At 45.9% G+C, this 27443-nt stretch overlaps 1 protein-coding gene across 1 annotated transcript; it reads right to left on the bottom strand.

The window, feature by feature from the left end:
• Positions 1-522: 522 nt before the first annotated feature.
• Positions 523-20531, bottom strand: WNT16 (Wnt family member 16). Its single transcript, XM_038753176.1, has 4 exons — positions 20446-20531; positions 12739-12974; positions 8919-9205; positions 523-1125 (listed from the first exon to the last, which is right to left on the bottom strand). Exons 1-4 carry the CDS (start codon positions 20529-20531, stop codon positions 661-663), a joined length of 1074 nt encoding a protein of 357 aa, XP_038609104.1. The 3' UTR covers positions 523-660.
• Between the last annotated feature and the right edge of the window lie 6912 nt (positions 20532-27443).

The raw sequence follows: 27443 nt of genomic DNA, 5'->3' as shown, positions 1-27443 counted from the left end.
CAGTAAGCGCTCAATAAATACGATTGATTGATTGAGGAACCAAAATTGTTCAGCAGTTCCCTCCACAGCAGGGTGAGGGGACCCTTCAAGATTGAACATAGATACATTTAAACCAAACAAAAGAAGAAACTTTGCTAAGCAGCAAGTGGTAAACAAGGAATTTGCTGCCCCAGGCAGAAAACACCAACCAATTCAAGAACAACTTGGAGAAATTCCTGGATAAGAGGGTTACAAGAGGAAAAGAGATGATGATAATAATAATAATAATGTTGGTATTTGTTAAGCACTTACTATGAGCCAGGCAGTGTACTAAGCGCTGGGGTGGATACAAGCAAATCGAGTTGGATAAGGTCTCAGTTCTATGTGGGGCTCACAGTCTCAACCCCTATATTACAGATAAGCGGAGGCACAGAGATGTGAAGTGACTTGCCTGAGGTCACACAGCAAAGTGGTGGAGCTGGGATTAGAACCCATGACCTTCTGACTCCCGGGCCTGTACTGTATCCACTATGCCATGCTGCTTCTGTGATCTATCGCAGATGCCCAGTAGGGCAGCCATCACACTGTTCCTCCAAGGATCCAACTGTCAGGGGCACCGAACTGGGAGGATCACTGGTCTGACCAGTAATAGAATTTCTTGGGTCCTTAGGGAGTCTTTTGTCACTTGCACGTGTGGACGTCCGTCATGCTCTCACACCTCCTACAGTGGACGTAACAGCACCAGACAAACTTGCATTCACACCTCTCCACGTGCCGGACCACATGAGTGTTGTAGCCCCGTCCACAGCAGAGGAGATTGCACCCGTCCGCTCCCTCCGACGTGCGGTTGCATTCTCTGCCTCGAGTCCCCGGGATTCCCAACCTGCGGTCCTCCACGCAGTAGTTGGGGGACTTGTTCATGTAGAGGAGCTCGTCCTTGGGAATCGGTATTTTTTGCTGGTCCTTTTCCTTCCTGCGCATCTTCTTCTTCACCTTTTCGGAGATCTGGATGCTGTTCTCATACTTGTCCTTGAGGAAATGACCGATCTTCTCAAAGGGAGACATGGTTCTCCAGCACGTTTTCACAGCACAGGAGCCGGAGACCCCGTGGCAGCGGCACTCCACCGACATCAGCTTGGCCACGGCCTGAAACCAAAGTAGGGACCTGAGTCAGATGCAGATAACTCTCCTGGGACTCAGATCCTGGGTAAGCCATACTCTCATTCAATCGTATTTACTGAGCACTTACCGTGTGTAGAGCACTGTATTAAGTGCTTGGGAAGAGTACGATACAACAATAAACAGACACATTCCCTGCCCATGATGAGCTTACCATTTCAAGATCTCTGCTCTGTTCCATCTCCATGGTAGACCTTCACATCTCTTTAAAAAGGAGAGTAAGTTTCAGGGAACTCTAAATAGAAAAATCCACTGGCATGTCCCTGAAAACAAATTCACTTCCAGCTTCTTGGCAAAAAATCAGAAAATGGGTCCCACTAGAGGCTCTGTTCCCCGAGTGGGATTTAGAGAGCTCCAGAGGAAACTCGCCTTGCTATTAATGATTCTACAAGGATTTAATAGTCATTCATTCATTCATTCGTATTTATTGAGTGCTTACTGTGTTCAGAGCACTAAGTGCTTGGGAAAGTACAATACAACCATAAAGAGTGACATTCCCTGCCCACAGCGAGCATAATATCTATACTGGCTGCCGGTTGCTCAACCCAAGACTGTATTTGCTGCCTTAGGTTATTTTATGTTATTAAAAAATGGCAAAAAAAATCTCACCACAGCATCAGGCTATGCAATGGACTCTCAAACACATAATCGTTTTTGTTAAATGGGTGTGTAAGGGAATGTCTCTGCTGCCCAGGAGAGTGCATAGGGGGATGAAGAGCCCCTTTACCATCTCGGCGTCCGACTCCTGCTGCTTTCTACCGAAGACCCCTCTTGCAGCTACTGGTCTTGAGCCGTTTCTCATGGCTAGTGATCCTACAGTTCTTCCCCCACCTCCTCCCCGCCCTCAACATTTCTTCCCAGGAGGCCAGCCTGTTGGGGAGTGGGTTAGAGCAAAAGGTGGGGTTGAGGGGCTTGAGCAGAAATGGGAGTGAGAAGCCAGAACAGAGGTGGGAGCGTCTGCTAATTCTGTTGGATTGTACTCTCCCAAGTGCCTAGTACATTGCTCTGCACATAGTAAGTGTTCAATAAATACCATCGATTGATTGAGTGAGGGGCTGGAACACAGGCGGAGGGTTGGCCTGTGTGACTTTGTCTTCCAAAGAGGCGTTTCCAGCAGACCACTATTCTCCCCATCTTCAAAGTCCTATGGAGATGACATCTCCTCCAGGAAGCCCCCCCTACAACCCAACCAACTAATCTCCACACCCTAATTTCTCCCTGAATAGTGTCACTGATGCACCTGAGAAGTAAAAGCAGCATGGTCTTGTACAAACAGCACAGACCTAGGAGTCAGATGATGTGGTTTCTAATCCCAGCTCTGCCACATGTCTGCTGTGTGACCCTGGGCAAGTCACTTAATTTCTCTGTGCCTCAGTTACCACATCTGTCAAATGGGGATTGAGACTGTGAATCCCATGTGGGACAGGGACAGAATTGTACTAGTTTAGAGACATTCTTAGAGGGGAAGCAGCTTAGCAATACTTCCATCCACCATTATTCTTCTTTTGCCTTATTCAGAGAGTGCTTCTCACATTCCTTTCACCAATTTTGAGACAAACCCTACACAGATCCCACTGCTGCATATAGCCACCCTTTGCCCTTCTCTGCTCAAGTCTCCCCAGTCCTCAAAAAACCTTCAAAGGTTAACCTTTCTGCATTAAGGCAAAACTTCTTACCACTGGCTTTTAGAGCCTTCAATCAGCTCTCTTTCCCACTACTTACTCACATTCTTCACCCACTACACTCCAGACCATAGTTTTTTGTTCCTCTGAAGCCAACCTACTCATTCTGCCTTGTTTTCATTTCTCCCACCATCAACTTCATCCTCACATTCTTCCCACTTGTGGGAACTCCCACCCACTTCCAATCTACCAGACCTCAGTTCTCCCCATCCTCAAAGTTCTTCTGAAATCACATTTCTTATATCAATGGCATTTACTTATTGCTTAGTCTGTGCAGAACACTGTACTAACCATCTGGGAGAATACAATAGGGTGTGTGGACAGGATTCGTGCTGCCAAAGAGGTTATAATCTCTCAGGTTGCAGTCAAACTACATTTCCATATTTCCACAACATTGTAGCACTTCTGTACACATCTTACATACCCATAATAACAGTAATAATATTAACTGTGGTACTTGTTAAGCACTCACTATGTGCCAGGCACGACGCTAAGCTATGGGGTGGATACAAGCACTAACTCACAGATGCGTGTGTGTGTGTTTGTACCCACTTTTCCTTCTTCCCTCTATCGAAACATTATTTTAGTGTCTTCCCCACTAAACTATAAGCTCCTTGAGGGCAAGAATCATGCACATTATCTCTTTTGTGGTCTTTCAAGCATTTAGAACAGTGCTCAGTGCTCTATACAGTAAGTGCTCCAGAAATAAAATTGAGAATCCCGCAGTTATGCATTAGGATTGAGTGCAGGCAAGCATTCTCACCTACAGTAGCTGGACCTCTTTTTTGCCCTCTGACTCAGTAGTAACACTCAGGGCAGAGAAGCAGTGTGGCCTACAGGTTTGGGAGTCAGAGGACCTGGGTTGTAATCCCAGCTTTGCCAACTGCTTGCTATGCGAACTTGGGCAAGTCACTTAACGCCTCTGTGCCTCAGTTTCCTGAGCTGAAAACGGGGATTAAATACCTGTTCCCCCTCCTACTTAGACTGTGGGACCCAGGTGGGACGGGGACTGTGTCCAACCTGTCTAAATTTGGTCTACTCCGGCACAACGCTTGGTACATGGTAAGCTCTTGATAAATATCGTAAGAAAAAAAAGCAAACTCAAATCTAGCACTCTACCCTCCCTTTCCCTGCCCACAAGACTACTCTTGCAAAAACTGGTTTTCATGCTTTTTACAGAGGAATTAGTTTCTTCCAAGGCGTTCCCAGAGTTTCAGGGCCAGATAGGATCTTCCCAACCCTCAGTAGCTTTTTTTTTCCTGCTTTGCCTGATTCTGTTCCCCTTTCCAACACTCTAGCTGTGTGCAGTTAGGCTGCTTGATTCAGAGCAAGGGTAGGGGATGGTGTTTGTCATTCTCACCCACCATCCAGTCGGGCAGCAAGAGCCATGAAGTACTGGCGGTGAAACTGGCTCTAATGAAATGATATCGAGATGACATACACAATCCTGGGTTTCTCTCCCCTTCCTCTCTGGTACTCTCCGTTCCAGGCCTGCCAGCCAACTCCTGAAAGCTTCCCCGAAGAGTAACCGTTTCCCCTCCATCTCGGTCGGATGATGGAGCAATGAACTGAAGTAACTCTCTAAAGGTGAATCTGCACATGTGGCATCCCATCACCACGTTAGGAACCAATTCAGCATTAGCACTGAGAAAACAGCGGTGGTGGGGAGCAATCATTCTAGAAGTAATAGATGAGATCTCTCCTCTCAAGAAGCTGAGAGTTCAACCAGCTAGTTGTACAGTTTTGCAATCCCAGGACAGCTGGATTTTCTACTATAACCCAACCCTTACTCTTCACTCTAATGCCACTGTGCCTCAATCTTATCTATCTCACTGCTGACACCTCATCCGGGTCCTGCCCCTGGCCTGGAACTCCCTCCCCTTCATATCTGACAATTACTCTCCCCACCTTCAAAGCCTTATTAAAATACATGTCTCCACCAAGAGGCCTTTCCCGACTAAGCCCTCATTTCCTCTTCTCCCTTCTGCATCACCCTTGCACTTTTAGATTTGCCCACCATCACCCCCACAGCATTTATGTACATAACCATAATTTATATTCAATGACTGTCTCCTCCTCTGGTCGGTAAACTAGAGAATTTACAGTGGGCGGGGAACAGGTCGACCAACTCTGTTACATTGTACTCTCCCAAGGGCTTAGTACACTGCTCTGCACCGAGTTAGTGCTCAATAAATACAGTTGATTGATTGGTGATAGGTGGCTACTGTTTGACCCAGAATTCAAATATACTGTGACTCAAAATTCAACGAAACAAGTTTTACAGAAGCTGCTAAGAAGCAGATTTCAAAGTACCTCAACCATCGTGGCTGAGGCCTTTGCAGAGGTAACAAATGAAGAAGATATATGTTTGTACAGATTTGCTACTCTATTTTGCTTGTACATAGTTACTATTCTACTTATTTTATTTTGTTAATATGTTTTGTTTTGTCGTCTGTCTCCCCCTTCTAGACTGTGAGCCTGCTGTCAGGTAGGGACCGTCTCTATATGTTGCCGCCTTGTACTTCTCAAGTGCTTAGTCCAGTGCTCTGCACACAGTAAGCGCTCAATGAATACGATTGAATGAATGAATGAATATTTATTTTATTTGGTTAATATGTTTTGTTTTGTCGTCCATCTCCCCCTTCTAGACTGTGAGCCCGCTGTTGGGTAGGGACCGTCTCTAGATGTTGCCAACTTGGACTTCCCAAGCACTTAGTACAGTGCTCTGCACACAGTAAGTTCTCAATAAATATGACTGAATGAATGAATGTTGCCAACTTGTACTTCCCAAGCGCTTAGCACAGTACTCTGCACACAGTAAGCGCTCAATAAATACAATTGAATGAATGAATGAAAGAAGAGAGAAAATCCTGATAGATACTGGGATGGTCCTTTGAGATGTTTTGGAAGATGCCCAGTGTTTTCTGGGTACCTAAGAACAAAATTAAAAAAAAAAAATGGTAATGATGGGTTCAGCGCCTTTTTGCTAGTGACAACAGCAGAATGAGTTTTACGTGGTTATGAGTGGATTCCTTTTTCTAGTTTGGTTTAGTTAAGGTTTATAATGATATTAACAGAGGAATGTTTTGCCAACTATTGCAAACAGATGTGCCCATTTGGGGGGAAAGCGTTTCTTAGCTCTAACCCAGTGCTTAGGGAGTTTGCCTTGGAATCACTGGCAATGTCTAATGTGTTTTGCCCACAAACTGCATAAATGCCTCAAAACTGAACTCAATCTGGGCATCCATCGGCAACAGGGTATGGGAGCCAGCTCCTCCAGGGTGGACAATGGCTTTGTGAACATAACAGCTCTACTTGGGACTGGACTGAGGTCATGATCTCATTGCATACCATCAACAGAAAGGTGGTTATGTGATCCATTTGGTCACCATAAGAGCCATGACGGAGGAGAGCGGCCGAATACCTCCGTCCTATCCTACTGGACTCTCCCAAGTGTTTAGTAGAGTGCTCTGCACCCGATAAACACTCAATAAATCCCACTGATTGAAGTCATCCAGAAGCCAGTCTGTCAAAGAGTCTATTGGAACGCTCAAGGCGGTCAGAATCCTTGAGTGCATTTCAACTATTGATCATAAATATCCTCCAGATCTGTCAATGAAAATCTGGTGTCTAGCCTTCCCTGCTTTTTTGAGTTACTCATCATAAAAGAAATTATGGGGTAGAGAAATTTGAAAGCTGATGAGGTGGATGGGGGAAGAATGGAAATATCCAATGCACACCAAAAGCAATACCCATAAATATTCCAAGTCACATTATTCCCAGAAGTTCTGCCCCTGGAAGACATCACATCATACTACTGCCCAATCACCGTCCTGCAACATTATTCTTGGAGGCACTGCTTCAGGAATGGGGCCGGAAACCTACTGGGATCCAGACTATTTCGGGCCAGCGGTTAGAAAATCATCTGTCCTACACTCAGAAAGCTGAGCGCCAGCGCCCACATTCTTCTGAACCCTTTCCTACATTTTCAGTTTGGGGATTTTGAGACGAGGCAAATCAAGTCAATTGAATGCAGACATCGGGCTTGACTCTGAAGAGTATGTTGGCTGGATGAAAATCCTAATGGTAAATAATGAAAATCGAGCTGATTGCTCTTCCACTTTAGAAAATGCCTTGGAACCTTGTCCTAGGCTACCGACCGCAAGAAAAGTGTGACATCTTATTGTGAATTCTGGTTCACTGGCCATATTGCGCGAGAAAATGCCAACCAAACCTCCGTATCCATCCCTCCAAACTGCCCGGGTAGATGGTTTTGGTGAGTTTAGGTTTTGAGGGATGAAAATTACCCTATACTGTACACTCCCAACCACTTAGTACTGTGCCTTGGACGTAGTAAGCACTCAATAAATATGATCGATTGATGAAAAGGAGAGGAAGTTAACAGAAGAATAACAAGGGTGAAAATATGCCATTCACTCAACACTGAATTTTGTGTTTGGAGGTGCTGCATGCTGCGTCAGAATTACTTTTGCTTGGTGTATAATGGCAACAGTAATTTTTGTAATTTGGGAAATATTTTAGGTGCCTGGTTCTAAGAGGAAAAATAAAAGATGAAAATGGCATTTTTCTAACCAAAGCAACATGTAGACAACGAAGAAAGATGAAAGTGAACATATATAGAGGCTTATATTTTTACATGGCTCTTTTGTTTTTATAAAGCCTGTTTAGGAAAAAAAAAAGAAATCAAAACTATGTTCACTACTTTCCAAAAAAATACCCTATGGAAACAAATTCTTCTTAGGGTGAACATTCTTCAGGATTCTACAAGACTTTCAAGACTAAACTTTGCAGTCAGAATGCAGAAAATGCCCTTAAATATGCTCCTTCTTATTTACTTAACTGGATTCATTTTGGCTAGGCAATTTCACATTTCTATTGTAATCAGTTGAAAACGAATAAAAACACTTCCAGAACTATTTGTTCATTGAAAGATCACATTATAAAGTAATTTGGAACTATTTATTAACATGCTTCTTTTATGTTACTCCCCCTTGAAAGGATCTCTTCCAATTTTTAATTACTGAGCTTTGAAGGGCTTCATTCTGATTGTTGTTAAAGTGCATTTTAATTTCATGGATGTCTTTGTTTGAACCAGCTTCTTTAAATTGGATTATATTGGAACTGAAAAGACCAACATGCCTGCTTGTATGTCCATCTGAGTCAATGTGCGATAAGCAAAGCTTTATTGGACAGATCTAAACAACGAAATTCCCATAAATCCCGTTTTCTAAAGCCGGCAAATTGTTGCTCTAATGAGAAAAAGAAACGAAACGATGGAAGGATTCCTTAAATTAGTTCATAATGAATTTTTCTATCCTGTTCATCCTGCTTAAACTACACATGCTAATGTGAAGTTTTTATTTTAACTCAAAACAGCTTTAACTAAACGAAAATTTGGCAAGCGCCTATAACTATCGCTTTAATTTATTTACTTAAAAAACAGCTGTTCTACATGTGCCACAATTAAAAAAAAATACCCTGGGGGCTTGTTTTTAAACTTGTTTTAATTTATGTCACATTTACTGGCATATTGTAATGGCTACTAAGGGCACTCCGCTGCCTGCTGGATGATTAATACAGTGATCTAGAATGACATTAATACGTATTGATTTGATGGCCTTAAAGGACTGTGACGAATTAGAGAGTAAATAACCATTTTAGAACTCATTTTCCCGGTAATTTTTGATTTTAGTAACTTTAGGAGAGCCACCGAGAGCTGAAGAGGGCAAGCTGTTTGCTTGAAAAATTCCACCGAGCTGAAGAGCGCCTGATGTTAATCCTCACTTGGGAGTCAAAGAAAAAGAAAACTACTGGAAAACACAAAGACCAAAGGGGCAGGCCCATAAAACACAAAGGGTGGGATTAAACCAAAAAGTCACAGAAATTCAGAATGGGAATGAAAACCTTCAGTTGTCCCTCCCTGCACGATTCCCAGATACTTGAGTTTTCACCTCAATCCTGGCTTTTAAAACCACATCATCTGATTCCTCGCCAGTTCGGACCTGGGGGTGGTTTCCTGACGGGTAGTGCGTTTTCATCCCGGGCTCGAGTACATACCCGCCTCCCAGCTTCGTTATTGTGTAGGTTCATGGCCTGCAGTCCTTTCCCGTCCTTTCCCGTCAGGTTCTTGGTTGGGCCATCCAGAAACTTCCTGCTGAACCACATCCCATACTGGATGTCATCCGAGCAGCCGCCCCAGTGCCAGCCTTCGCTGGCGGAGCCGCCGTTCTGTAAGCTGGTGTCACAGGAGCACTCTGTCATGTTTCCGGCGCTGCAAGACCTGGTCACTGCATGGACCAGACCTGCTGCAGTCACTGCATAAATAAATGCTGTTTCCTTGGTGCCTGGAAGAGATTTGGGTGCTGCGCTCTAACACTGTACTCTGAAACGCTCCGCTCATCCTCTCTTCGCAGGAGTCCTTTCCAGAGGCCTCGCGAATGGTTTCGTATCAGACTACCTCAGCCCAACTGAAAGATTGAACAAGCAGAATTATGGCTCCCTGAATCTTTATCAAGCCGAAACGACATTCCCTGGATGGTGTCAACTGAAGCTATTGTCTGACGGGTATTACTGGGTTTTAAATCTTTGTATCTGAGTGAATTTGCCATTCTAATTCAGCATTAAAGCTATGGCTAGGTTCAAATCTGTGGATATACAATACTGGCAATGTTGGACATCACCGGAAAGCAGACCCATTTATTCACTAAATTTTAAATGTGTCTTCACAAGCGTATCCTAAACTGGGACGAATGAAAACACGGTGCATGAAATGAAGAAGAAAATGTCTCTTGTTAAACACTTCCTTTGACAAGCAGGGCAATAATGTGCTCTGGCGCTGTGAAGCAGCTATTTATGGTGGGCCGGCTCCTGGTTTAGGATCACCTAAAAAGTCCCAGGAAATGGCAAATCCAGAGCAGGGTAGAGCAAATCCAAATGGAAAACAACCCGTTTTGAGGGTTTACAGGAAAAATGTAAAATTGGGGGTGACTGGGGCGATCCACAGCGCTGGCCCAGGTGGGCAAGGGGGTGACCTGCAGGGCTAGCCCATCCTGCCCTCCCGCCTCTGCATCCCTGGACAGTAAGCTGGCACCCACACTTACCTTTTCGCTTTTCCCAAAAGCAAAAGCAAATGACTCTCTTGTCTGACCCCGGGGACAAAGCTGGGTGGCCCAGCCTGGACCCTGGGAGCCTGTGGCCCAAGCCCTGCCCCCACCGCTCCAGGCACACTCACCTGAGAGCGCACAGCTAACACACACACACACACACACCTGATGGAGCACAACTACACACCCACCCAAATGACCGGGTGCACACACACCTGGTGGAGCACGATTCATTCATTCAATTAATCTATTTATTGAGGGCTTACTGTGTGCAGAGCACTGTACTAGGCACTTAGAAAGTACAATTCAGCAATAAAGAGAGACAGTCCCTGCCCACACCGGGCTTAAAGTCTTGAAGGGGGGAGACAGACAACACAACAAGTAAATGGGCAATAATATAAATAGAACTGTAGATTTGTACATATATACACAAACATAACTCACACACACCCACAACTGACCACGCACACATACACACCTGGTGGATCACAACTACACACACCCACAGGCAAGCAACTGACCGCTCACGCCCACACCTGGTGGAGCACAACTACACACCGAACTGACCGGGGGAGGCACAAACACCTGGTGGAGCACAGCTACACACATGTGCACACAACTGACCACGCCTACCCACACCTGGTGGGGCACAGCTACACAGCCCCAACTGACCGGGAGCACACACACCTGATGGATCACAACCACACACCCCCCCCCCCCCAAATGACCGGGTACACACCTCCATGATGGAGCAAAATCCCACAGCCCCTCTGGCCTGAACGCGGGCACCCCCCGACCCCGAGCCGGTCCTGTCCTGTCCCCCGGGTCCGGTTCTGTCCTGTTCCCCAGGTCCTGTCCTGTCCCCCGGGTCCAGTCCTGTCCCCCGGGTCCAGTCCTGTCCTATCCCCCAGGTCAGGTCCTGTCCCCCCCGGTCCTGTCCTGTCCCCCGGGTCCGGTCCTGTCCTGTCCCTGGGTCCTGTCCTGTCCCCCGGGCCTGTCCTGTTCCCAGGTCCGGTCCTGTCCCCCCGGTCCTGTCCTGTCCTCCGGGTCCTGTCCTGTCTCCCGGTTCCAGTCCTGTCTTGTCCCCCTGGTTCTGTCCTGTCCCGCGGGTCAGGTCCTGTCCTCCGGGTCCCGCCTTGTCCCCCCGGGTCAGGTCCTGTCCTGTCTCCCGGTTCCAGTCCTGTCTTGTCCCCCTAGTCCTGTCCTGTCCCGCGGGCCAGGTCCCGTCCTGTCCCCCCGGTCCTGTCCTGTCCTCCGGGTCCTGTCCTGTCTCCCGGTTCCAGTCCTGTCCCCCGGGTCCGGTCCTGTCCTGTCTTCCGAGTCCTGTCCTGTCTCCCGGTTCCAGTCCTGTCTTGTCCCCCCGGTCCTGTCTTGTCCCCCCGGGTCAGGTCCTGTCCTGTCCCCCCGGTCCTGTCCTGTCCTCCGGGTCCTGTCCTGTCTCCCGGTTCCAGTCCTGTCTTGTCCCCCCGGGTCAGGTCCTGTCCTCTCCCCCGGGTCAGGTCCTGTCCTCGGGTCCTGTCCTGTCTTGTCCCCCCGGGTCATCCTGTCCCCCCGGTCCTGTCCTGTCCTCCGGGTCCTGTCCTGTCCTCCGGGTCCGGTCCTGTCCCCCAGGCCTGTCCTGTTCCCAGGTCCGGTCCTGTATCCCGGGTCCAGTCCTGTCTTGTCCCCCCGGTCCTGTCCTGTCCTGTCCCCCGGGTCAGGTCCTGTCCTCCGGGTCCTGTCCTGTCTCCCGGTTCCAGTCCTGTCTTGTTCCCCTGGTCCTGTCCTGTCTCCCGGGTCCGGTCCTGTCTTGTCCCCCTGGTCCTGCCCTGTCCTCCGGGTCCTGTCCTGTCCCTGGGTCCGGTCTTGTCCCCCAGGCCTGTCCTGTTCCCAGGCCCGGTCCTGTCTCCCGGGTCCAGTCCTGTCTTGTCCCCCCGGTCCTATCCTGTCCCCCGGGTCAGGTCCTGTCCTCCGGGTCCTGTCCTGTCTCCCGGTTCAAGTCCTGTCTTGTCCCCCTGGTCCTGTCCTGTCTCCCGGTTCCAGTCGTGTCTTGTCCCCCTGGTCCTGTCCTGTCCCCCGGGTCCGGTCCTGTCCTGCCCCCCGGGCCTGTCCTATATTCCCGGGTCCGGTCCTGTCCTGCCCCCCGGGCCTGTCCTATATTCCCGGGTCCGGTCCTGTCCTGCCCCCCGGGCCTGTCCTATATTCCCAGGTCCGGTCCTGTCCCGCCCCCCGGGCCTGTCCTATATTCCCAGGTCCGGTCCTGTCCCGTCCCCCGGGCCTGTCCTATATTCCCAGGTCCGGTCCTGTCCCTCCCCCCGGGCCTGTCCTATATTCCCAGGTCCGGTCCTGTCCTGCCCCCCGGGTCCGGTCCTGTCCCCCGGGCCTGTCCTATATTCCCAGGTCCGGTCCTGTCCTGCCCCCCGGGCCTGTCCTATATTCCCAGGTCCGGTCCTGTCCCGCCCCCCGGGCCTGTCCTATATTCCCAGGTCCGGTCCTGTCCCGTCCCCCGGGCCTGTCCTATATTCCCAGGTCCGGTCCTGTCCCGTCCCCCGGGCCTGTCCTATATTCCCAGGTCCGGTCCTGTCCTGTCCCCCGGGCCTGTCCTATATTCCCAGGTCCGGTCCTGTCCCTCCCCCCGGGCCTGTCCTATATTCCCAGGTCCGGTCCTGTCCTGTCCCCCTGGTCCTGTCCCGTCCCCCGGGCCTGTCCTATACTCCCAGGTCCGGTCCCGTCCCGCCCCCCGGGCCTGTCCTATACTCCCAGGTCCGGTCCCCCACCCGAGACGGGCGACTCACCGCTGGCGAGCTGGTGTCCGAAGGGGCGCCGGGGCGGGCCGGGGGCTCCGAGGGGGCAGTCCCACCTCTCGTGGCGGAACTGGCGGCGGCACTCGCGGACGGCCAGCCGGGCGCCGGCCCGCACGCTGCCCAGCAGGGCCGGCTGCTTCTGGCACAGCTCCCGCTGCCGCACGCTCAGCCACAGGTGGCCACAGCCCAGCTGCTCCGGGGCCCCCAACGACGGGACCCCCAGCCACCTGACAAGGCAGCGGACCCCGGGGACCCCCGTCACCCTCAGGCCTCCCTCCCCGCCTCCCCTCCCCATCCCACCCTCTCATCACCAGCAAAGTCGCGCCTGTTCATCCATTCGATCGGATTCAGAATAATAGTAATAATAATGTTGGTATTTGTTCACCCATTCGATCGTATTTGGAATAATAATAAGGATGATGTTGGTACTTCATCCATTCGATCAGTATTCAGAATAATAATAATAATAATGTTGGTATTTGTTCATCCATTCGATCGCATTTGGAATAATAATAAGGATGATGTTGGTGCTTATTCATCCATTCGATCGTATTCAGAATAATAGTAATAACAATGTTGGTATTTGTTCGTCCATTCGATCGTATTTGGAATAATAATAAGGATGATGTTGGTGTTTATTCATCCATTCGATCGTATTCAGAATAATAGTAATAATAATGTTGGTATTTGTTCGTCCATTCGATCGTATTTGGAATAATAATAAGGATGATGTTGGTGCTTATTCATCCATTCGATCGTATTCAGAATAATAGTAATAATAATGTTGGTATTTGTTCGTCCATTCGATCGTATTTGGAATAATAATAAGGATGATGTTGGTGTTTATTCATCCATTCCATCGTATTCGGAATAATAGTAATAACAATGTTGGTATTTGTTCGTCCATTCGATCGCATTTGGAATAATAATAAGGATGATGTTGGTGTTTATTCATCCATTCGATCGTATTCGGAATAATAGTAATAATAATGTTGGTATTTGTTCATCCATTCGATCGTATTTGGAATAATAATAAGGATGATGTTGGTGTTTCTTCATCCATTCGATCGTATTCAATCAATCAGTCGTATTTATTGAGCGCTTACAGTGTGCAGAGCACTGGGCGAAGCGCTTGGGAAGTCCAAGTTGGCAACATAGAGAGACGGGCCCTACCCCACAGTGGGCTCGTAATAATGATAGTGTTGGTGTTTGTTCATCCATTCGATCGCAATAGGAATAATAATAAGGATGATGTTGGTACTTCATCCATTCGATCGTACTCAATCAATCGTATTTATTGAGCGCTTACTGTGTGCAGAGCACTGGACGAAGCGCTTGGGAAGTCCAAGTTGGCAACATAGAGAGACGGGCCCTACCCCACAGTGGGCTCGTAATAATGATAGTGTTGGTATTTGTTCATCCATTCGATCATATTTGGAATAATAATAAGGATGATGTTGGTACTTCTTCATCCATTCGATCGTATTCAATCAATCAATCGTATTTATTGAGCGCTTACAGTGTGCAGAGCACTGGACGAAGCGCTTGGGAAGTCCAAGTTGGCAACGTAGAGAGACGGGCCCTACCCCACAGTGGGCTCGTAATAATGATAGTGGTGGTATTTGTTCATCCATTCGATCGCATTTGGAATAATAATAAGGATGATGTTGGTGTTTGTTCATCCATTTGATCGTATTCAATCAAGCAATCGTATTTATTGAGTGCTTACTGTGTGCAGAGCACTGGACGAAGCGCTCGGGAAGTCCAAGTTGGCAACATAGAGAGACGGGCCCTACCCCACAGTGGGCTCGTAATAATGATAGTGTTGGTGTTTGTTCATCCATTCGATCGTATTTGGAATAATAATAAGGATGATGTTGGTGTTTGTTCATCCATTTGATCGTATTCAATCAAGCAATCGTATTTATTGAGCGCTTACTGTGTGCAGAGCACTGGACGAAGCGCTCGGGAAGTCCAAGTTGGCAACATAGAGAGACGGGCCCTACCCCACAGTGGGCTCGTAATAATGATAGTGTTGGTGTTTGTTCATCCATTCGATCGTATTTGGAATAATAATAAGGATGATGTTGGTGTTTGTTCATCCATTTGATCGTATTCAATCAAGCAATCGTATTTATTGAGCGCTTACTGTGTGCAGAGCACTGGACGAAGCGCTTGGGAAGTCCAAGTTGGCAACATAGAGAGACGGGCCCTACCCCACAGTGGGCTCGTAATAACAATAGTGTTGGTATTTGTTCATCCATTCGATCGTGTTTATAATAATAATAATAATGTTGGTATTTGTTTATCCATTCGATCGTATTCATAATAATGATGTTGGTATTTGTTCATCCATTCGATCGTATTCGCAATAACAATAATGTTGGTATTTGTTCACCCATTCAATCGTATTTGTGATAATAATAACAATGATGTTGGTATTTGGTCATCCATTCGATCGTATTTATAATGATAGCAATAATGTTGGTGTTTGTTCATCCATTCGATCGTATTTATAATAATAATAATAATAATGATGTTGGTATTTGTTCATCCATTTGATCGTACTTATAATAATAATAATGTTGGTATTTGTTCATCCATTTGATCGTACTTATAATAATAATAATAATGTAGGTATTTGTTCATCCATTCCATCGTACTTAATAGTAGTGATAATAATGGAGGTATTTGTTCACCCATTCGATCATATGTATAATGATAATAATGATGTTGGTGTTTGTTCATCCATTCAATCATATTTATAATGATAATAATAATAATGTTGGTATTTGTTCATCCATTCTATCGTATTGATAATGATAACAATAATGTTGGTATTTGTTCATCCATTCGATCGTATTGATAATGATAATAATAATAATAATGTTGGTATTTGTTCATCCATTCGATCGTATTGATAATGATAATAATAATGTTGGTATTTGTTCATCCATTCAATCATATTTATAATGATAATAATAATGTTGGGATTTGTTCATCCATTCGATCGTATTTATAATAATAATAATAATAATGTTGGTATTTGTTTATCCATTCGACCGTATTTAGGGAAGTAGCATGGCTCAGTGGAAAGAGTCCGGGCTTGGGAGCCAGAGGTCGTGGGTTCAAATCCCGCTCTGCCATTTGTCAACTGTGTGACTCTGGGTAAGTCACTTCTCTGGGCCTCAGTTACCTCATCTGTTAAATGGGGATGACTGTGAGCCCCCGGTGGGACAACCTGATCACCTTGTATCCTCCACAGCGCTTAGAACAGTGCTTTGCACATAGTAAGCGCTTAACACATAATAATAATAATAATAATAATAATGTTGGTATTTGTTCATCCATTCGATCGTATTTTAATAATCGTATTTGTCAAAGTCACACAGCTGACAAGTGGCAGAGTCGGGATTGGAACCCATGACTTCTGACTCCCAAGCCCATGATCTTGCCATTGAGCCAGGCTGCTTCTCTATGAGGTCACTGAAGCCCAGAGAATAATAATAATAATATTGGTATTTGTTAAGCACTTACTATGTGCCAAGCACTGTTCTAAGTGCTGTTGGGGGGGATACAAGGTAATCAGGTTGTCCCATGTGGGGCTCACAGTCTTAATCCTCATTTTACAGATGAGGCCACTGAGGCCCAGAGAATAATAATAATAATGATGGCATTTATTAGGCGCTTACTATGTGCAAAGCACTGTTCTAAGCGCTGAGGAGGATACAAGGTAATCAGGTTGTCCCATGTGGGGCTCACAGTCTTAATCCTCATTTTACAGATGAGGCCACTGAGGCCCAGAGAATAATAATAATAATAATAATAATAATAATAATAATGGCATTTATTAAGCACTTACTATGTGCAAAGCACTGTTCTAAGCGCTGAGGAGGATACAAGGTGATCAGGTAGTCCCACGGGGGGCTCACAGTCTTAATCCCCATTTTACAGATGAGGGAACTGAGGCACAGAGAAGTTAAGTGACTTGCCCAAAGTCACACAGCTGACAATTGGCGGAGCCGGGATTTGAACCCATGACCTCTGACTCCAAAGCCCGGGCTCTTTCCACTGAGCCACGCTGCTTCTCAAAGTCACACAGCTGGCAAGCGGCAGAGTCGGAATTAGAACCCCCGACCTTTCCATTTTACAGATGAGGGAACTGAGGCCCAGAGAAGTGAAGTGACTTGCCCAAGGCCGCGCAGCAGACAAATGGCGGAGCTGGGATTAGAACCCAGGTCCTCTGACTCCCAAGCCCGTGCTCGTTAAGCGCTTGCTGCGTGCCAAGCGCTGTAGCAATAATAATATTGATAATGATGGCACTTGTTAAGCGCCTACTGCATGCACTGCGCTGAAATAATAATAATGGAATTTGTTAAGCGCTTACTATGCGCCGGGTATTGTACTAGACACCAGGGTGGGTACAAGCAAATCGGGTTGGACAGAGTCCCTGACCCACTTAATAATTATATAATAATAATAATCGTACTTGTTAAGCGCTTACTGTGTGCCCAGCACTGTTCTGTCCTGAGGCCCAGAGAGGTTAAGTGACGTGCCCGGGGTTGCACAGCAGACAAGTAGCAGAGCCGGGATTAGAAGCCATGACCTTCTGACTCGGTTTTGGGAATTCTCATCCCAACTTTGCCACTTTCTCATCCCAACTTTGCCACTTGTCTGCTGAGTGAACTTGGGCAAGTCACTTAACTTCTCCCTGCCTCAGTTCCCTCATCTGTAAAATGGGGACTGTGAGCCCCACGTGGGGCAACCTGATGACCTTGTAATAATAATGTTGGTATTTGTTAAGCGCTTATGTGCCAAGCACTGTTCTAAGCGCTGGGCGGGGGGGGGATACAAGGTAATCAAGGTTGTCCCACGTGGGGCTCACAGTCTTAATCCCCATTTTACAGATGAGGGAATTGAGGCCCAGAGAAGTTAAGTGGCTTGGCCAAAGACACACAGCTGACAAGTGGCGGAGCCGGAATTAGAACCCACGACCTCTGACTCCCAAGCCCGGGCTCTTTCCACTGAACCACGCTGCTTCTTCTAACACAGCGCTTAGAACAGTGCTTGGCACATAGTAAGCGCTTAAATGCCATCATCATTACTATTATTATCTATCCCAGCGCTTAGAACAGTGCCTGGCACATAGTAAGCGCTTACCAAATACCATCATTATTATTAGTGCTTTGCACATAGTAAGAGCTTAATAAATGCCATTATTATTATTATTATTATTATTATTATCTACCCCAGCGCTTAGAACAGTGCCTGGCACATAGTAAGCGCTTAACAAATACCATCATTATCATTAGTGCTTTGCACATAGTAAGCGCTTAATAAATGCCATTATTATTATTATTATCTACCCCAGCGCTTAGAGCAGCGTTTAGCACATAGTAAGCGCTTACAAATACCATCATTATTACAATTATTATTAGTGCTTTGCACATAGCAAACGCTTAATAAATGCCATTATTGTTATTATTATCTACCCCGGCGCTTAGAACAGTGTTTAGCACATAGTAAGCGCTTAACAAATACCATCATCATTATAATTATTATTAGTGCTTTGCACATAGTAAACGCTTAATAAATGCCATTACTATTATCTACCCCAGCGCTTAGAACAGTGTTTAGCACATAGTAAGCGCTTACAAATACCATCAGTATTATAATTATTATTAGTGCTTTGCACATAGTAAGTGCTTAATAAATGCCATTATTATTATTATTATCTACCCCAGCGCTTAAAACAGTGTTTAGCACACAGTAAGCACTTAACAAATACCATCATCATTATAATTATTGTTAGTGCTTTGCACATAGTGAACACTTAATAAATGCCATTACTATTATCTACCCCAGCGCTTAGAACAGTGTTTAGCACATAGTAAGCGCTTACAAATACCATCATTATTACAATTATTATTAGTGCTTTGCACATAGTAAACGCTTAATAAATGCCATTATTATTATTATTATTATCTACCCCAGCGCTTAGAACAGTGTTTAGCACATAGTAAGCGCTTACAAATACCATCATTATTATAATTATTATTGGTGCTTTGCACATAATGAGCGCTTAATAAATGCCATTACTATTATCTACCCCAGCGCTTAGAACAGTGTTTAGCACATAGTAAGCGCTTACAAATACCATCATTACAATTATTATTAGTGCTTTGCACATAGTAAACGCTTAATAAATGCCATTACTATCTACCCCGGCGCTTAGAACAGTGTTTAGCACATAGTAAGCGCTTTCAAATACCATCATTATTATAATTATTATTAGTGCTTTGCCCATAGTAAACGCTTAATAAATGCCATTATTGTTATTATTATCTACCCCAGCGCTTAGAACAGCGTTTAGCACATAGTAAGCGCTTACAAATACCATCATTATTATAATTATTATTAGTGCTTTGCACATAGTAAACGCTTAATAAATGCCATTACTATTATCTACCCCAGCGCTTAGAACAGTGTTTAGCACATAGTAAGCGCTTACAAATACCATCATTATTATAATTATTATTAGTGCTTTGCACATAGTAAACGCTTAATAAATGCCATTATTGTTGTTATTATTATCTACCCCACTGCTGAGAACAATGCTTAGCACATAGCGCTTACAAACACCATCATTATTCTTATTACAGGATAGAGAGAGAAACTGTCCCACAGGGAGCAGGTCTAACCCCGCTCCCTCCAGCTGTGCCTCATCCTCCTGTTCCCCTCCACCTCGAGCCAGATCTTGCCCTCTTATAATGATAATAATAATAATAATAATAATAATAATGGCATTTGTTAAGCGCTTACTCTGTCCAAAGCACTGTTCTAAGCGCCGGGGGGGATACAAGGTGATCAGGTTGTCCCACGTGGGGCTCACAGTCTTAATCCTCCTTTTACAGATGAGGTAACTGAGGCTCAGAGAAGTTAAGTGCCTTGCCCAAGGTCACACAGCAAAGACATGTGTGGAAAGAGCAGGGGCTTGGGAGCCAGAGGTCATGGGTTCTAATCCCGGCTTCGCCACTTGTCTGCTGTGTGAGCCCACTGTTGGGTAGGGACTGTCTCTATATGTTGCCAACTTGTGCTTCCCAAGCGCTTAGTACAGTGCTCTGCACATAGTAAGCGCTCAATAAATACGATTGATTGATTGATTGTGACTTTGGGCAAGCCACTTCACTTCTCTGGGCCTCAGTTACCTCATCTGTAAAATGGGGACTAAGACTGTGAGCTCCCTGTGGGACAGCTGTATCCCCCCCAGCGCTTAGAACAGTGCTTTGCACCTAGTAAGCGCTTAACAAATACCACCGCTATCATTATGGGGCGGAGCCGGGATTCGAACCCATGACCTCCGACTAGCGTGGCTCGGTGGACAGAGCCCGGGCTTTGGAGTCGGAGGTCACGGGTTCAAATCCAGCCTCCGCCAATGGCCTGCTGTGTGACCTCGGGCAAGTCACTTAGCTTCTCCGTGCCTCAGTTCCTTCATCTGTAAAATTATTACAGTCTACCCGATCACCTTGTAACCTTCCCCAGCGCTTAGAACAGTGCTTTGCACATAGTAAGCGCTTAATAAATGCTATTATTATTATTATTATTTCCACCGAGCCATGCTGCTTCTCTTCCGACGGATGCCCAGCTGTGGACCACCCCACTCCCCCACTCCATCATCCTGCTGCCCGCACTACTCACATCCAGTCGTCGTGGGCGCCTCCGGGGAAGGGGGCGAGTAGCAGCGGCCAGAGCGTCCAGTACAGAGCCAGGCCCGCTCCTTCCATGGCGCCCGCATGGGGTCTGCCAGCCCCGGGCGGAGGGAGAAGAAGCCCCCCCTCGTCCCCAGCCGGCCGGGCAGGGTGGGCGGGGGGGCCGCTGGGCACAGCCGACGGCTCCAAGCGCTCAGTACAGCGCTCTGCCCACAGTGAGCGCTCAATAAATACGACTGATTGATTGACGGCTCTGGGCAAGGCTGGCAAGGTTGGCAAGGCAACGCGGAGGGAGCGCGGAGCGGTGCGCGGCCGGCGCTGCCCCAGGTGGGAAAGTTTGCGCGCTCTCCCCCTCGCCCATCTCCTCCTCTCTCTCCCTCTCCCGCCCCCGCGGCCTCCCATTGGCCCAGCCGCGGCGCCTCATTAGCATATCCCATCCCCGGGCGCTCCCATTGGCTAAGCCAAGGCCCCTCTCCGCGGGGGGCGCCTGGGTCTCCGCGGGCCAGACCGGGCGCGCGGCTGCGCGATAATAATAATAATAATTATTATTATTATTATTATATGATTATTATTATTACTATTATATTATACAATATATATAATCATATATAATTACATAATTATATTTATATATAATATACAATATTATGATATTATAATATTATATTATATATTATAATAATATATTATAATATAATATTATAATATTATAATATAATATAATAATAAGAATAATTATTACTATATGATTATTATTATTACTATTATATTATACAATATATATAATTATATATAATTATATAATCATATTTATATATAATATATAATATAATATATTATATATAATTATATAATTATATATAATATATTATAAATAATTATATATAATATATTATATATAATTATATATAAATATATAATTATTATATATTATTAATATATATTATTATTATTATTATTAGCTCTCAATAATAAGCGCTCAATAGTTAGCACTCAATAATAATTATTAGCGCTCAATAATAAGCGCTCAATAAATACGATTGATGATGATGATGATAATAATAATAATAATAATCACGATGGCATTTAGTAATAATAATAATAATGGCATTTATTAAGCGCTTACTATGTGCAAAGCGCTGTGCTAAGCGCTGGGGAGGTTACAAGGTGATCAGGTGGTCCCACAGGGGGTTTCCACGGGCTTGGGAGTCAGAGGTCATGGGTTCGAATCCCAGCTCCGCCACTTATCGGCTTTGGGCAAGTCACTTAGCTTCTCTGTGCCTCAGTTCCCTCATCTGGAAAATGGGGATGAAGATTGTGAGCCCCCCGTGGGACAACCTGATCACCTTGTAACCTCCCCAGCACTTAGAACAGTGCTTTACACATAGTAAGCGCTTAACAAATGCCATTATTATTATTATTCCACGGGCTTGGGAGTCAGAAGTCATGGGTTTGAATCCCGGCCCCACCACTTATCGGCTGTGTGGCTTTGGGCAAGTCACTTAGCTTCTCTGTGCCTCAGTTACCTCATCTGTAAAATGGGGATTAAGCTTGTGAGCCCCCCCCACATGGGACAACCTGATCACCTGTATCCCCCCCAGCGCTTAGAACAGTGCTTTGCACATAGTAAGTGCTTAATAAATGCCATCATTATTATTAATCCCCATTTTACAGTTGCGGTGACTGAGGCCAGAGAAGTTAAGTGACTTGCCCAAAATCACACAGCTGACAGTTGGCAGACCTGGTGTTTGAACCCATGACCTCTGACTCCAAAGCCCGGGCTCTTTTCACTGAGCCACGCTGCCTAAGAGTCAGAGGACCTGGGTGCCAATTCTGACTCCCAGAATTGTGTGCTGTGCTACCTTGGGCAAGTCACTTAACTTCTCTTGGTCTGTTACCTCCTCAGTAAAATGGGGATTAAGACTGTGAGCCCTCTATGGAACAGGGACTGTGTCCAACCCAATTACCTTGTATCTATCCCAGCACTAAGTACAGTGCCTGGCACATAGTAAGCGCTTAACAAGTATCATAGTAAGCGCTTACTATGTGCCGGGCACTGTTCTAAATGCTGGGGAGGTTACGAGGTGATCGGGTTGTCCCACGGGGGGCTCACAGTCTTCATCCCCACTTAATAATAATAATTATAATATATAATATTATAATCTTTTAGACTGTGAGCCCACTGTTGGGTAGGGACCGTCTCTATATGTTGCCAACTTGTACTTCCCAAGCGCTTAGTACAGTGCTCTCCACACAGTAAGCGCTTAATAAATATAATTGAGGGATTAATAATAACGATGGCATTTAGTAAGCGCTTACTATGTGCCAAGCACTGTTCTAAGCGCTGGGGAGGTTACGAGGTGATCAGGTTGTCCCACGGGGGGCTCACAGTCTTCATCCCCACTTTATAATAATAATAATAATAATAATATATTTTCTAGACTGTGAACCCACTGTTGGATAGGGTCTGTCTCTATATGTTGCCAACTTGTACTTCCCAAGTGCTTAGTACAGTGCTCTGCACACAGTAAGCACTCAATAAATATGATTGATTGATTGATTGATATAATATATATCATATCATATAATAATATAATATAATCTTCTAGACTGTGAGCCCACTACTGGGTAGGGACTGTCTCTATATGTTGCCAACTTGTACTTCCCAAGTGCTTAGTACAGTGCTCTGCACACAGTAAGTGCTCAATAAATACGAATGAGTGATTAATAATAATGATGGCATTTAGTAAGCGCTTACTATGTGCCAGGCACTGTTCTAAGCGCTGGGGAGGTTACGAGGTGATCAGGTTGTCCCACGGGGGCTCACAGTCTTCATCCCCACTTTATAATAATAATAATAATAATAATAACGATAGCATTTAGTAAGCACTTACTATGTGCCAAGCACTGTTCTAAGCGCTGGGGTGGTTACAAGCTAATCAGGTTGTCCCACGGGGGACTCACAGTCTTCATCCCCATTTTATAATAATAATAATGATGGCATTTGTTAAGCGCTTACTATGTGCAAAGCACTGTTCTAAGCGCTGGGGAGGATACAAGGTGATCAGGCTGTCCCACATGGGGCTCATAGCTTTCATACCCCATAGATGAGGTAACTGAGGCACAGAGAAGCTAAGTGACTTGCCCAAAGTCACACAGCTGACAACTGGCAGAGCGGGATTTGAATCCATGACCTCTGACTCCCAAGCCCTTGCTCTTTCCACTGAGCCACGCTGCTTCTCTACAGCATGGCATTTTACAGAAGAGGGAACGGAGGCACAGAGAAGTGAAGTGCCTTGCCCAAAGTCACACAGCTGACAACCCGTTGTTGGGTAGAGATCGTGTCTATATGTTGCCAACTTGTACTTCCCAAGCGCTTAGTACACTGCTCTGCACACAGTAAGTGCTCAATAAATATGATTGAATGAATGAATGAATGACAAGTGGTGGAGCCGGGATTTGAACCCATGACCTCTGACTCCAAAGCCCGGGCTCTTTCCACTGAGCCACACTGCTTCTCTAAGCGATCCAGCGCGGCTCGAGTTGTGGCTTCATCATTATCATCATCATCATCATCATCATCATCATCATCGTAATAATAATAATAATCCCCCTTCAACTCAGTACGTGAACTCTTAGCACTTATGCCTTTTCGATTTATGTTCTTCATTTATTTAGTCTTTTTTTTTCCAAATTCTCACAGTACCAGTTGCACCCTTGCTTTTCTTCCTGCTCTCACTATTTGCAAGTCATTTCTGTCTGCTCGTCGGGAAATTCTAAGATCCTCAAGAACCGGAAGCATGCATTTTACTTTTATTTTACACTTCCAGGCACCTACTGCATTCATTCCTGCTCAAGTCACCAAACCTCAGCTCTCTCCTTGCTTTCAAAGTCTCCAAGTGATATTCTGTGACTAATCTCCCCCACCTTCCTGGTCACCCTACTCCATCAGTCTCCTTAACAAGCATATGTATATCTGATGGCTACCTGATTAAATAAAGACTTCCATTTGTGCAATTTTTATCTATGCTCTTGCTCTCATATCTATGAATATCTGAGGGTTCCATGTATGCTTATCTACCCCATTACATTACAAACTCTTCAAGGGCAGGGTCCCTATAACCCCTAATATTGGCGTCTCGCTCTGTGCAATATAAAGTATACATTTATTAGTCCAAAATACCCTAATAATGATGGTATTTGTTAAACGCTTACTATGTGCCAAGCACTGTTCTAAATGCTGGGGTAGATACATGGTAATCTGTGGGGTTGCACCAATACATAAACCCATGTGAGCTTTCACACTTGATGGCAATTATTTTGTTATTTGTTAAGTGCCTACTGTGTGCCAGGCACTTTACTAAGCTCTGGGTTAGATACAAGGAAATGGGGTTGGACACAGTCCCTGTTCCACGTGGGGCTCACAGTCTTAATCCCCATTTTATAGATGAGGAAACTGAGGCCCAGGGAAGCGAGGTGACTTGCCCAGAGTCACACAGCAGACAAGTGGCAGAGCCAGCATTAGGACTCACAACCTTCTGACTCCCAAGTTTGTGCTCTATCCACTATGACATGCTGCATCCCATTTACTTTTTAGATTCCCTGAATTATCTGAAGTTTCCACCGTAACGTATGCGTTCCCATCCCATTCTACATTTACTTTCCTGAGTTTTGGATCTAGGTTCGTTAGAAACACTTCTCCACCTACACTGGGTTATGACTGTTGAGGCTCCAGCCAACTCCGGTCTGCCTTCAATTACGTGGGATAAGAAGCTGGCTGATAATAGAGCCCTCCATCCTCGTTGGACTGGCGGAGATAACCAGGCTCCCTTTCTTTGCTGGTACTTTTCCTTCACACCCTGGGAAAGTCAGCAAAGTCTCCTTCTTGCACAGATATGCTTTGGACTGTACCCCGCCGGCTGCCAGAGTCTGCTCCTGGCAAGCCTTCAGAGGAGACGAGCTTCACAGGGCCCGGTTCTAAGAATCTCCGCTGCTGATCACAGAAACTTATGTCCTGGAAGCTGACACCCAAAGCCCCCCAGCTGGTCTGAACGGCCACGGAAGGACAGGGGGCCAAAGGTGACCTGGGAATAACTGGGTCCCTGCCTCTGCTGGATTAGCTCGCAACTGGACATCGAATAGCGCGGAACAGAGAGTCTAGATCTTCCTGGCTCTCAGTGGGCAGCTAGGAAATCTAATGGGATAGTGGACTTGGAGGGGCAGAAGAGATACCGCAAGACAGTTGGGAAAATGGGAGCAGCAGCGGCTGAGATCTTCGCCACTCGGAAGGGCAAAGGAGAAGTAGCCAATGATGAGCTGTCATAATTTGTGGAGTAGGGAATGGGTTGGCCGGAGCAAGACATCCCAGCAGCAAGAGAAAGGACTTTGAGGGGGCACACATGTTCCCGAGAAGTTCCCCGTTTTCTGCCTGCTGCCAACAGATAGTCTTCTTGTTGGGGCTGTAGCCTCACGACCCCAGGCTCAAGGGGATTGTAGTTAGAAGATTAGATAATAAAAATTGCTTTCCACCTTACCTAATAATAATGGTATGAAGTGCGTATTGTGCGTCAAGCACTGTATTAAGTACTGGGGTAGTAGATGCGATATGAGTGGATCAAACATAGTCCCTGTCCCATTTGGGACTTGCTGTTTAAGGGATTGTTTAATTATTTTTTAGTGTATTTTATGGTATTTGGTAAGTGCTTACTATGGGTCAGGCACTGTACTAAATGCTGAGGTAGATGCAAAGTTGTCAGGTTGGATAGAGTCCCTGTCTCACATGGGGCTTACAGTCTTTTAATCCACATTTTACAGATGAGGTAACTGAGGCACAGAAAAGTTAAACGACTTGTTCAAGGTCACACAGCAGAAAAGTGGTGGACCCAGGATTAGAACACAGGTCCTTCTGACTCCCAGGACTGTTCTCTATCCACTATCTATCCACTCTCTTCGCCTACTATCCCTTCTGCCTGGAACTGTCTCCTCCTTCAAAGACACTAGAGCTCAGTCCCACCAGTCTTTAAACCTGTCTGGAGATCCTACTTCCTCCAGGCATCAACCACCCTCCCTGGTCAGGTCATCTGAAGAGTCCGAGAAGCAGCGTGGCCTAGAGGATAGAGCAAGGGCCTGGGAATTAGAAGGACTTGGGTTCTAATCCACTTGCCTGCTGTGTGACCTTGGGAAAGACACTTTACTTACCTGTGCCTCGGTTATCTCATCCTTCAAATGGAGCTTGAGACTGTGAGCACTTTGTGCAACAGGGACTGTATCTGGCCCGATTTTCTTGCATCGACCCCAGCGTTTAGTTCAGTACCTGGCACATAGTAAACCCTTAACAAATACTACAATTATTATTCTTAGCACTCTGCTTCCCTCCCTTCTTTCTGCTGTTCTTCCCTCCCAAACTGCCATCTTCAGTCTCTCTCTCTCTCTCTCTCTCTCATGGTTTCCCTCCCTCTCCCTTTGTCCCTGCTCAACTCTCATCATAATACAATGCCTTCTCTCCATTCCCTCTAAACTTTCCGGCCATTGCCCCAATTTCCCTGCTCCAATTCCTGCCCAATTTTTTTATGGTATTGGTTAAACGTTTACTATGTGTCAGGCACTGCTCTAAGTACTGGGGTAGATGTATAGATATAAGTTTATCAAGCTGGACAGGCCCTGACTCGCATGGGGCTCATAGTCTAAGTAGGAGGGAGTAGGATTTAATCCCCATTTTACAGTTGAGGATACTGAGGCACAGAGATACGACTTCACACAACAAGCAATTGCCAGAGCCAGAATTACAGCCCAAGTCTTCTGACGCCCAGGCCCATGCTCTTTCCTCTAGTCCATGCTACTTTCCAAATTCCTGGAATGTGTTGATACATCCCCTGCCTCCAATTCCTCTCTTCCATCGCTCTTCTTGGTCCACTACAATCCACTTTATGGTCCCTTCACACCACTGAAATGCACTCTTTGAGGTTACCAGAGACCTTCCCTGAATCT

This window comes from Tachyglossus aculeatus, chromosome 10 (genome assembly GCF_015852505.1).
Source record: "Tachyglossus aculeatus isolate mTacAcu1 chromosome 10, mTacAcu1.pri, whole genome shotgun sequence".
In the NCBI taxonomy this organism is placed as follows: domain Eukaryota; kingdom Metazoa; phylum Chordata; class Mammalia; order Monotremata; family Tachyglossidae; genus Tachyglossus; species Tachyglossus aculeatus.
The sequence above is the reverse complement of the archived record's forward strand: the minus strand, read 5'-3'. Positions and strand labels throughout refer to the sequence as shown.